Below are 13,561 nucleotides of genomic sequence, written 5' to 3'. Positions count from 1 at the left end.
GTTACATTCCTTAGGTAGATATTATCGATATTTTCAAAAGATGGAACTACATTTCTAGCACAATGACAAGGAAATAATTCTACAAGGATAATCAGATGGATCTCCAAGAGTAGTGTCATCAAAAACAATGAAAAAATCTTTTAGACAAGGGCAAGTAGAGTGGATGGCCAAATGTATGATCCTCGATAGATCTTCGTCCAAAGGAAGAACGACTATACATGTTGATATTCAATCGATCTTAGAGAAGCATAAGGGAGTTTTTCACAGTATTCCATCGAGATTACCTCTTAAGAGGGGTTTTGAGCACACCATTGAACTAGAAGAAGCCAATTCAGTAATTATCACACCTTACTACCACCCAAAAAGATATAAGGAAGAAATTGAAATAACAATTAAAGAGTTACTTGAGATAAGGCATATACAACCTAGCTCTAGCCCTTTTGCCTATTCCATAGTATTGGTAAAAAAGAAAGATGGCACTATGAGGATGTATGTGGATTATAGGGCTCTTAATAAAAAAACTAAGAAGAACCAATACCCCATCCCTAGGGTTGATGAGCTAATAGATGGATTCTATGGTGCAATATACTTCTCTAAGATAGACTTACCTTTTAACTATCATCAAATAAGAATGAGTGATGATATTCCTAAAACCACCTTTAAAAGTCATTCTGGGCATTTTGAATTCTCAATCTTACTATTTGGACTGACCAATATCCCAGCCACATTTCAATTATGCATGAACCATATTTTCAGCAAACAATCAAGGAAACTTCTTTTGGTGTTCTTTGACAATACATTAATTTATAGTAAAATTTGGGAGGATCACTTGAGACATATTGACGAAGTCTTGGGAATACTTGAGCAATAATCACTATTTGCTAAAGCACCCAAATGTGAATTTGGGATGGATGAAATCTTGTATTTAGGGCACAAGATCAACACCCAAAGAGTTAGTGTGGATGAAGAAAAGATCTAGGTAACAGTAGATTGGCCATGACCAAAATTTAACTTATTGGAGGGGATTTTTAAGACTACAATTATTATAGAAGATATTTTTAAAGGATTTTCAAAGTTAACTACTCCATTAATATATTTGACTAAGAAAGGTGTTTTTTCATGGAGTGAAGAGGCCCAAAAAGCTTTTGACAAACTCAAAGAAATAATGAGTTTGTGTCCAGTGTTAGCCATTCGAGACTTCTCTCTTCCATGTGAATTAGAATGTAATGTTTCCAAGGAAGATATTGGAGTTGTACTAATGCAAAATAAACACTCAATAGCTTTTGAAAGTCGCAAGCATAAAGAGATGCAAAAGAATTACTCTATCTATGACAAAGAAATGCTGGCTATTGTGCATGCCTTGGCCAATTTTAGACAAACTTTGTTTGTGCAAGATTTATCGTCAAGACCAACCATAACAATCTAAGATTATTTTTTGACCAAAAAGATCTAAATGATAGACAGCAAAGGTGGGTTAGTGTAATGTCCCCATTTTGCGAGCATCAGAGTTTGTAAGAATTAGCCTATCATTTGACCCTCGTAGGCTAACAATTATTGATAGAGGGCCTCGTGTGGCAGTTACTTGGTGATTAGAGACATTACTCTTCAGCTGGATTTAGGTTTTGGCCTTTGCACAGGTCTTTTGACTCAGATTGGCACACTTACTATTTATAGTAAGTTACTATTTTGGGAGAGTCAGGGTTCCTATTAATAGAAAGACACCTGAGCCGAGCTTATTGGCAGTGTCGACCTTGATTGGGCCTTTGCAGCTATTTCTAGACTGAGTTCCACATACTTACTATTTATAGTAAGTCACTATTCAAGGTTTCTATTTTTAGACAGGCATCCAATCACATGGAGAACAGGGAGAGTCGACTCTTGGCTCAGACGGCTTAGCAATCAGACAAGTACATCAAGAGATATTAAAGTTTAAGTGACTTAAGTGATTTATTTAATATTTTAATATTATTATAAAGTTCTAAAGTAACTTTATAATAATAAAGTCACTTTAATATAATAAAGTGCGTTAAGTGAATAATTTAATGTGGGAATAAATCTTTTATCCCACATTGGCCAGGAAGGTGTTTGAGCTCTCTTAAGGAAAGAATAAAAGGAAAGGCAAGAGTTCATTCTCGGCATCCAGTTGATGAATAGTATTTTGATTGATTTTTATTGTGGAGCCTAGGGCTTTCGCAATTTTCTTCTTTGATCATAGGAAACGAAAACTTCCTATTGATAGCAATTTTGAAGGTGTGAAATAACACCTGAATTATTGCAGTTGTGGGAAAGAATACTTCGGTTCTTTCATTTGTGCAAATTGGTGAAGTTTTCTACAAGGGTTTGAAGTTTATTGTTGAAGAACATTTATAGTTGGTTGTGAATCATCCTTCTTTGGCACATGGAGTTATATCATGCTTGTTGGGAGAGATTATCAACAAGTTATTCAAGGTTTTAAGAGCAGATTGCAAGTTTGTTCTTGCTGCTACAGTGCACGTGAACAGTGCCGTGAACAGTGCGCTACAATAGTTTGAGTTCTATAGAAGGGGATTTAGAAAGGTTGAACAGCTATATATATTTGACAAGGGATTTGCATATGAGGAGAATCAAACCAATATATCAAGGCAGCCATTGAAATACCAGGTTTTCTATCTATGGTCATTGTATTAGAAAATCATTACTTCATTGCATCATTTTCTATTATGATTATATCATGAATTACTTGGAGGTTGCATATGTTTAATGGAGATATAATTTGCATATTCCACATTCATGGTAACATTCAACATTGATCAGCCACTTAGCTTTCATGCCAATTGTTTGCTTAAATGCCTAATGGCTGTAGGTATACATTGGGATGCATGACAAGTGTTTGTCTTAATGTCAACTAGCTGTACTAGTTAATTTCAGTCATTACATATGTGTGGAAAAGTCTAAAACAGCTAGTATATCATTTCTATAACAACTTTGCATTGTTAGAAGCTTTCCATAACTTCATTTGCAGCCTACAAACCCAAAGAAGACAAATAAAGAATTCACTACAGCGGCTTCAAACATTGTATGCCAAATGTTTGACAATATTCCTTGGTGTTCATATAAGCAAAACAAGGTCAGATTAGCCAAGGGATATTACAGTGGTATCAGAGCGGTTTCCTGCCAACCTGTTGGGTGATGGTTGCATTCAATTGGTGGGAAAATCATCCGTGTACAAATCAGTTTTGATTTGGTTTTCAGTTGGGTAGTGAAAATGGGCTACATGACAACATTGTTCAGCGATAAACAGGCATTGAAAGAACTTGAACAATCACAATACAAGCTCAGCCGAGAGTTGTTGCGTTTAGAGCAAACGCTTTCAAAGTTTGGGTTGCCTAAAAGATTCAATTCACTTCCTACCAGCAAAGGTCGAACACCACAAAACAAAGAAGAAGAAGTGATTAGCATGTTTAAGGAGTATAGCACTCTTCCTCAAAAAATTAAGAAGGAACTTCCTTTCATGAGTTACATGGATTTGCACCCGAGTCCTTGCCATAAGACAGAGTTTGCAACGAAGAAATATCACACTATAGCTCATAAATTGTTTACACATGAAATGGATAGAGAATCTACACATAAGGATGATACAACTCTTCATCAAAATGATTTGGTATCTTCAAATTCCTATGAAGTATGCAGAAATTTATATGATGAATTTGATAGACATGCTGATTTGATTCAAGAAGACACTAGCACAGCTTTGGGTAATGATTTATCTACATCATCCTTGCAAGAGGTGACTCAAGAAGTTTCTAATATAGAGGCTACTTCTGATTTTCATGACAGCAATGATGAAACTTTGCATGAGCATGAGACAGCAGTGTTTTCACATGTGCAAAATGATCCTATTGAATTGTCACATGAAAGTACTCAGAAATTGGGTACTAATGATGCATTGTATGTGGAGGATTCATGTCATGGTGAGTCTGATTTTCCAGATCAGACCTTTGAAAACAAGCTAGAAGATTCATATGTTGATACGGAATCCCAAGATCGTGCTTTGGATGGGCATGCAGTTACTTTGAGAGTGGAGGTGTGTGAAGATACTGTCATACCAGCAACTTCTACCTTATCAGTTGAGCCATCCTTTGAGGTACAAAGCAGCAGTACCTTAGATGTTGAGGTGTGCATGGATGAAAGCACACATGATGCTGCTTATCATGTAGTGAGTGATGACGAATCAGCCTCATATCATAGTGCATATTGTGAACCGGAAAACTTGTATGGGGGTCATAAGCTACAGAATCCTCATCATTTGGTTGGGCAACTAAAAGTGAATGACAATATGATTGCCACAACCATTGAACATTTTGATGTTGCTCGTCAGATGTTGGCTACCTATGGTTGGAGTACTCCTTTGACAGATGAGCATGGTGATAGTGGTTTTTCCCTTGTAGAGATACATGCACTTCGAGAAGCAATTGGAATGATGAAACAAAATTACCTAAAACTACTTGCGGACAGGGATTTTCTTCTCGAGTGGGATTGCATTTGTTATGATGCATTGAAGGGAAAGGAGGAGCAGGTCGATGAGCTCACTCATGAGCTTGAGGTGACTATGGACTCATTGCAGAGTGCCGAGTTGGCTCTTCAAGAGTCACAGTTACAGGTTGAGAAGCTTACCGAGGAGTTGAGTTTGGCACAGTCTCCACCAACTGCAAATATAGTACAGTTATATACAGAGGCAATTGATGAGGATTTTATATCCACTGGTTGTAGTGAGGATGTGGTTACATCTATCACAGATATAGGTACGAAAGTTTCAGCTGGGATGAGTACCTTGGTTGAGAGCAGTAGAGAACCACTAGTTGCATCAAGTTCTCCTGAGGTCAGTACTGTGACAGTTGATGCAGGACAGTTTACTGGTAGCTCTTGTGTCACAATAGTGGATTCTCTTGAGAGTTGTGTGGTAGTACACAACGCTACTCCGTCCTCACAGGGCATTTGCAGAGTGTCATCTAGTTGGGAGTATGGCTCCCATGTTGATTTGTTTCCATCTCCTGGAAGCAAATCTGTCACTTCATCCCATGCAGCTGATTTTGGATGCCAGCTTGTTGTTTTTCAGAATCAAAGGGATCAGCTGATTTTGGATGCCAGCTTGTTGTTTTTCAGAATCAAAGGGATCAGCTGCTCGATTCAAGTGTTGTTAGTGATGAGCCATTGACAGAGGTTGGAGCATTTTACCGCGACTACACAGTGAGGAGTGCTCATCATTTTTCTTTTGATCCACACACAGAGGACTTGATGATGCATCCGTGTGGATTGGCTCCGAGATGCCATCCTTTGTGGGATGGGTATTCATCATCTTCAGAAGATGGGATTAGCAGTTGCGAGCGCCCGACTCAGCAGTTTATGGGGGATTACTTGCAGGGACAGCTGTCAGTTATACATCATGCTGATATGTATCCAACAGGGTTTGCTACTTCTATGTCACAAAGTTTTCTTATGGGTACATGGTTACAGGATGACTATGGTGTCAGTGGGCATGATGGTTTGGTTAGTTATCACATCCATGGGAGTTTACCGAGAGCTGTAGAGAGATATTGTGTTATAGACGCTTCCAGATATTTTTATCTCTATATGGCGAATGGATGTGGGGTTCCGTTGTTTTGGGATCCAGGAGGCGACAGGTTTGGCACAGTGTATTGGATGGGTCCCATTGGTTTGCTTCACCACTTCTGGCATGGTGAAGTTGAGATCAGAGTAGCGCAGAGGAAGTCAGAGGGTATTAGGCTTGGCAGACTTCCATTCCGGGTTTGGGATCCAGGGATATTGTGCGCAACTATGTTTATGTTGGTGCTACAGGAGTCGGTTAAGGATGTGTGGGACATTTCACAATTCTCCTTTTGGGCCTCCCGAGGATTGGAGTTTCTTTGCAATGGAGATTGCTTGGGGACAAGCAATTTCAGGGAGGGCGGACTGTAATGTGCCCATTTTGCGAGCATCAGAGTTTGTAAGAATTAGCCTATCATTTGACCCTCGTAGGCTAACAATTATTGATAGAGGGCCTCGTGTGGCAGTTACTTGGTGATTAGAGACATTACTCTTCAGCTGGATTTAGGTTTTGGCCTTTGCACAGGTTTTTTGACTCAGATTGGCACACTTACTATTTATAGTAAGTTACTATTTTGGGAGAGTCAGGGTTCCTATTAATAGAAAGACACCTGAGCAGAGCTTATTGGCAGTGTCGACCTTGATTGGGCCTTTGCAGCTATTTCTAGACTGAGTTCCACATACTTACTATTTATAGTAAGTCACTATTCAGGGTTTCTATTTTTAGACAGGCATCCAATCACATGGAGAACAGGGAGAGTCGACTCCTGGCTCAGACGGCTTAGCAATCAGACAAGTACATCAAGAGATATTAAAGTTTAAGTGACTTAAGTGATTTATTTAATATTTTAATATTATTATAAAGTTCTAAAGTAACTTTATAATAATAAAGCCACTTTAATATAATAAAATGCGTTAAGTGAATAATTTAATGTGGGAATAAATCTTTTATCCCACATTGGCCAGGAAGGTGTTTGAGCTCTCTTAAGGAAAGAATAAAAGGAAAGGCAAGAGTTCATTCTCGGCATCCAGTTGATGAATAGTATTTTGATTGATTTTTATTGTGGAGCCTAGGGCTTTCGCAATTTTCTTCTTTGATCATAGGAAACGAAAACTTCCTATTGATAGCAATTTTGAAGGTGTGAAATAACACCTGAATTATTGCAGTTGTGGGAAAGAATACTTCAGTTCTTTCATTTGTGCAAATTGGTGAAGTTTTCTACAAGGGTTTGAAGTTTATTGTTGAGAACATTTATAGTTGGTTGTGAATCATCCTTCTTTGGCACATGGAGTTATATCATGCTTGTTGGGAGAGATTATCAACAAGTTATTCAAGGTTTTAAGAGCAGATTGCAAGTTTGTTCTTGCTGCTACAGTGCACGTGAACAGGGCCGTGAGCAGTGCGCTACAGTGCCGTGAACAGTGCGCTACAATAGTTTGAGTTCTATAGAAGGGGATTTAGAAAGGTTGAACAGCTATATATATTTGACAAGGGATTTGCATATGAGGAGAATCAAACCAATATATCAAGGCAGCCATTGAAATACCAGGTTTTCTATCTATGGTCATTGTATTAGAAAATCATTACTTCATTGCATCATTTTCTATTATGATTATATCATGAAATACTTGGAGGTTGCATATGTTTAATGGAGACATAATTTGCATATTCCACATTCATGGTAACATTCAACATTGATCAGCCACTTAGCTTTCATGCCAATTGTTTGCTTAAATGCCTAATGGCTGTAGGTATACATTGGGATGCATGACAAGTGTTTGTCTTAATGTCAACTAGTTGTACTAGTTAATTTCAGTCATTACATATGTGTGGAAAGGTCTAAAACAGCTAGTATATCATTTCTATAACAACTTTGCATTGTTAGAAGCTTTCCATAACTTCATTTGCAGCCTACAAACCCAAAGAAGACAAATAAAGAATTCACTACAGCGGCTTCAAACATTGTATGCCAAATGTTTGACAATATTCCTTGGTGTTCATATAAGCAAAACAGGGTCAGATTAGCCAAGGGATATTACAGTTAGCAAGTTGCAAGCTTATGATTTTGATATTGAGTATATGAAGGGAAAGAATAGTGTTGTGACCCATGAATTATCATGAAGACCTCACCTACATTCTATGTTGGACATCTAAGAGGATTGGAAGAATTCAATACTTGCAAAATATGCCAAGGATGCATTGGTCAATGACATTTGGAAGGGAAACTACAAGATGATAAGTACAAGATGGTGGAAGAGCTCATTCTCTACAAAGATGGAATATATCTCATCCCAAGATCAAAAGTGAAAAAAAAAGATTATGAGAGCATACCATGATACTCCTTTAGCGGTCGTCCAGGTTACTATCAAGCATACAAGTAAGGGAGAGATTTTCTTGCAAAGGCATCCAAGGAGATATTTTGAAACATATAAGGGAATGTATGGTATGTAAAAGAAATAATGGAGAACACACATTTCTAGCAGGGTTGTTACAACTTACAACCTTTGCCCATACCAAATCAAAAATGGGAGAGCATTTCAAAGGATTTCATTACAGGACTTCCAAAAGTGCAAGGGAAGGGTTGTCTATTTATGTTGGTGGACGGACTAAGTATGCTCATTTTCATGCAATATCTTCTGAATATAGAGCACCACAAGTAGTCGATCTCTTCTTTAGAGAAATCTTCAAATTACATGGGCTACCTAATAACATTGTTAGTGACAGAGATAGTATATTCCTCAATTTAATTTGGCAAGAACTCTTCAAGTTGTCTAGAACAGGACTTACCCCAAGTACTAGCTACCACCGACAAACAAATAGGCAAACCAAAATTGTAAATAAATGGATTGAAGGATATTTGCAGAATTATATCACAAAACAACAGACAGCTTGAGTTAAATGGCTACATCTCAAAGAATATTGCTACAATACTACTCATCATCTATTAATAAGGATGAGTCCTTTTGAGGCCCTATATGTGTATGAGGCAATATCATTTGGCGATTTGGTTCTAACAGAAAGTAGTGTTCCAGGAGCATGAAACTTGGTGCAACAAAGTGTAGATGTATTAAACATGCTCAAAGATTGCATCACACCCAAAATCAACAAAAGATGTATGTCAATTGTCAAAGATCTGAGAGGACATTTGAAGTTGAAGACCTACTCTTCCTAAGATTACAACCTTATAAACAATCCTCTATCAAAAAGAGTGGAGCTGAGAAACTCAAGCCACAATTCTATGGGCCTTATGGGATTATAAGAAGAATCAGCGAAGTTGCTTATGCATTGGAGTTGCTAGAAAACAGTTGAATTCACAATGTCTTCCATGTATCACACCTCAAATACGTGCTAGTTACCCCTACTTGATGACAAAGGAAAATTATTTTTAAAACCTGAGGCAATCATTGATATGAGAGAAAAGAAATTAAGGAATAAGGTTATCCAGAATATTTGGTTAAGTAGAAGAATTTGCCTATAGAGGACGCCACTTGGGAAGGACTAGAAACTTTTTATCATCCTAATTTAAAATTGCTTGAGGACAAGCAACCTTGGGATGGTTGGACTGCCATGCCCCCACCAAGGAGGACCAAATCACAATATTAATTAAATGATCGCAGTTATAAGGAATTCATTGATCGCTGCCCTTTAAATCTAGGCAGATAAATAAAGTGGCAGCGATTCCACAAAGGAGACCAATTAAGAATAAAAGAAAGGTGATTGCAGCGATTCACAAAAACATATAATTAAAATTAAATTAAGTGTTTAGACAGCAATAGGGTGTGACTCTAAAAAAAGGTAAGGGATTTGAAGAAGTGTTATGACTCTCTCTAAATTGGAGTTATAAAAGTGGTGGCATTTTATTGGAGAAGGGCATCAATCAGAAAAATTCACATCCAAGTATCATTTAAAATTTTAAATATATTCAACAGCATATACTCAATTTAGAGCAACAAGCCAGAAATAAAATCAGCAATAGTTATATTTCATTCAGGCAGAAATCTGTTATAAAGCTTTCAAGAATTATTTAAATATTAAATTGCCAATCCATAAGCAATTCCAAGAATTCAGATCATCAATTGAAGAATATATTGAAATTCAGATTATAAAAACAAGCATATACAGCAGAAAATAATTTGTTGCAGCCATTTGAGAATAAACTTGTTAATTCATCAGCCATTTGAGAATAAACTTGTTAATTCATCGATAGGTACTTAGTTAGCAATAATCTAGTGAACTCCTTGAAAAATCAGTTTTGAATTTGTGGAATTGTCCTACAAATAGGAAGGACAAAATCCCTTCCAAGTTCAAGAGAGATGAAAGGACGGATCCACTTTTAAGTTCTTATCAAGTTGAATAGGAGTTGGAAGGACGGCCAACCTTCCATGCTCTTGGGCTTGATCAAGGAGAATGGCAAGCCTCCAAGGTAGACTGAGAGATGGAAGGGCGGCCCACCTTCCATACTCTCGGCAAGTCAAGGACAAACAGCCTTAATAATTGCCATTTGCAAGCATTTCCTTGGAATTCACGATGTGATTGGCTGCGAGGAATATGCTATGATGTATTGATCCAAATATTGATGATGCTATGATGTATTGATTTGAAAATTATCATAATTTCTTGATCTTTAATATTTCTAATATCAGTATTTAGCAATTAATATTATTTGCAGGCATAGAAATCAGGAAGATTCCCAATAGGGACATTACAACATTAACAAAGGGACCATGACAGATTTAATGTAATGTACAACATTTAACTCGAGTGTTATAGATACATTTTACTAATTATAAAATTACATCTGGCTGTGTACTGGCAAATTGCTTATTGAATTGATAATTATAGATTTAATTTAGTGTCTGAAACTGTTACTTCCTAAGTTTGAATTCGAGTCTGGTCATTGCAGAGGACTTAGGCTGTTGCAACTATTTCTGTGGCATTCTAATTTTTGTTGGGTATTACATCATTCCCGTATGGGTTGTTTGGTTTGTTTATTTGTTTGTAGTTTGATATGGGTTGTTAGTCTATTTAGGCACTTGTATTTGTTATTTTGTTAATCCCGTGAGTGCCAGATTAAGCACACTGTAGCAATCATACTCCTGTATAAATATCTTTCATAATGCAATATGATGGCATTCAATTGCTCTGCAAAATGCTAATAATTTTAATACAATAACGATCACCTTTGACCATATTTATTAATTAATTGAAGATTGGAATACAACAGCTTTTTAAATTTTCAATTAACTAATAAATAGATTTTGAGTTTGAACTGGCCTACATTTTCTAAATATCTATGATCAGGTCTCTAATTTGTTTTCCACCATTGAGTACATCTAGGGCGAGGATGCTTTTAACAGCATGATTTGACTATTCAGTCAGATACGGTGGAACTCAACAAGCTGGCACATTGTTTATTTTCACCCGTCAGATGCAATCCCAATTATGAATCGATAACTTCCGCCACAAGTGGATTGGTAAGTTTAATGCTGCAATTTTCGTATGAAAACTCGGGAGTCACTAAATTAGCGTTTCGTTTGGTGGTGAGCTAAAACAAACTATCATGACCTTCCGTTGTCGTTGTGAACAATATATCAGACTTCAATTTTTTGTGGGTATGGTGTTGATGCAATCAGATTCAATATGTCATCGTCCTCAGAAAAAAAAGAAAAGAAAAACAGCCAAGCCCTCGTGATCAATGCCCACAAGATCCTTACAAGTATTTGCATTTTTTGGTGTAATATTCCCCCATTTAAAAGTTAAACAAGAAAAGGTAGAGCCTATCATAACCCAAAAAAAAAAAAAAGGGGAGTGGAGTAACATCAAATCCAAGTTACTAACCTGAGCCACATTGATAATGAGAGAGCGAAAGCGTGGGTGGCGAGCGGCCTGTACTTTAAGCCTGGAGGCAATGGGCTTGCTTAGAGTTTTGATCAATAATGCTCCCAATTTCGCCAGAGGAAGAATCATGATTATTATGAAGATCTCCTCCTCCAATATGACTGAATGTTCTCCTCGACCCAACGGGCATTACAAAAAATTTCAGTTCATTTTATTCGTTTGGATGAATGAATGCCTTGTCAAACAAGCCATCATTTTGCCCCTTTCCACTTCAGGGAAATCTCAACCCACCAAAAAATAATTTAATCATTATTTCTTTCATAGCGACTCTTAGCGTGGAGAGAGATATTGGGAATCGCTTTTATAATTTATCTTAGCTGGCATTATTTCTTAATTTTTTTAGTTAATTGATTGCTGTTCCATTTTGGTTTGAATCTACAGCATGCATGTTGGGTCATAGTTTGAATGTTACTACTTGTAAGGTTTAAAATTGTAATTTTTCGTTTTGAAAGACGCTCATGAAGGTAGACGTGTAACATGAATTTTTGGGTATGACCATGTATTAAAAAAATAAAAATAAAAATAAAAATTCAAATTGGAAGTATTAAATTTATTAATCATATATATAAATAAATAATTGACTTAAAAAACATTTTAAGATATACATTTAGTGACTTTTTGTAGATGTAACATAATTGAGTTCATATTAGAAGTATAAATTCATGTTGTAGGCACTTAAATGGGGTTGACTTCAAATTTAAGTAATAATAATGTTATATAAAGTATTTTGAATTGATAAGAAAAAGTTGAAGTGTAAACCTAATTCTTAATTACATCATGTTTTTAAACTTAAGGTTGTAGTTAATATTCCACAAATTTAACCTTACAATAGTGCCAATGAATAATTGTGTTGACATTAATTTAGTTATTAGCAGTTAGCATTGATGTAAGGTTAGGGCTACAATTAAAGTTAGAATTAAGGTTAGAGTTAGGGTTGTGTTGATAAATTGTAGTTGTATACACTTGAAATTGACCACATCCATTAGATGTTTCTAACATTACATAGTCGTTCATCCTCCTAACAACACCTTATGTTATACATTTATGGTATTTTTTAAATTAATCAATTAAATAAGATCTTATTTAATTAATTAATCCATTTTTTCAAGTAGTCAAATTAATTTAAAAAGTTTTTTATTTAATATGTCATCTCACATCACCATTCCTCGATAATTAATTGAATAATTTTATTGTTGAGTCACATGACTAACTAAAACCTTGTCTAAATTCACTAAACTTAGACACTTGCCACAAAAGTCAAACTAACTAGCATATCATTCATTCACTTCATACTACATCTTCAAATCTCAATCATTCACACAAGGATGTGTTCTAATGCTAATCCTAAATTTAGCCCCTATCCTTCATGTAACACTTGTCACATGACTACAACTTTTAATCCAAACCCTAATCTTCATTAATATTATCCATTCATCAACCCATGTATCTTGGCTCTTGATTTTTTATTGAAAAATCTATAAATAAGAGTCATTTCAATGTATTTTTGTGTTGTTTGATTTTCTATTGAAGCTTCTTTCATTCTATCTTCTATCAAATCTTTCATCATCATGGGTAAGTGCACCCAAGATGGTGAACAGAAAAGTGGCCACATGCCAAAAAAAACTAAATTTTTCATAACCCGTGGAGGTTCTGAAAATTCAAAAACACCAAGCCTAGCCAAAAACAATTTAAAAAACAAAAAGTTCCTCAAAACTCGTATGGGTTTTGAGGAACATTATGTTTTTAAATAAAAAATCAAAAGTTCCTCAAAACCCGTACAACATTATATTTTTAGGTAGCCCACGCCAAAACCTGTGGAACAGTAGCAAAAGGAAGCCAAAAAACCACAGAACCTGCACGGGTTTGTAATCATTTCGGATTTTCCAGCATTAAGAGCAATTTTCAACAATGGCAGTGCCCCTTCGAACAGGTAAGATTTGATTGGTTTGATTATTTTTGTTTGCATTTTAATTGAAGTGGGATTTTTTAATTGATTTAAGTTTTGTTTATATTGATTTGATGTCAGATTCTTTAAGTAATCCCCAAAAACGAAAATAGACAACAAAGACCTCCTCTTGC

At 36.0% G+C, this 13,561-nt stretch overlaps 1 protein-coding gene across 2 annotated transcripts in view; it reads right to left on the bottom strand.

The window, feature by feature from the left end:
- LOC131040261 (OPA3-like protein) overlaps nucleotides 1-11,749 on the bottom strand; it is a 60,073-nt gene extending 48,324 nt beyond the window's left edge. The window contains exon 1 of one of the 2 annotated variants that reach the window (XM_057973158.2): nucleotides 11,423-11,749. In XM_057973158.2, coding sequence (XP_057829141.1) covers nucleotides 11,423-11,551 — 129 coding nt within the window. In that variant the 5' untranslated portion in view covers nucleotides 11,552-11,749. The remainder of the gene's footprint in view (nucleotides 1-11,422) is intronic. The other variant, XM_057973157.2, reaches the window with a different exon arrangement.
- Between the last annotated feature and the right edge of the window lie 1,812 nt (nucleotides 11,750-13,561).

This window comes from Cryptomeria japonica, chromosome 7 (genome assembly GCF_030272615.1).
Source record: "Cryptomeria japonica chromosome 7, Sugi_1.0, whole genome shotgun sequence".
NCBI lineage: Eukaryota > Viridiplantae > Streptophyta > Pinopsida > Cupressales > Cupressaceae > Cryptomeria > Cryptomeria japonica.
Note: the sequence above shows the minus strand (reverse complement) of the source record. Positions and strands in the feature narration are given on the sequence as shown.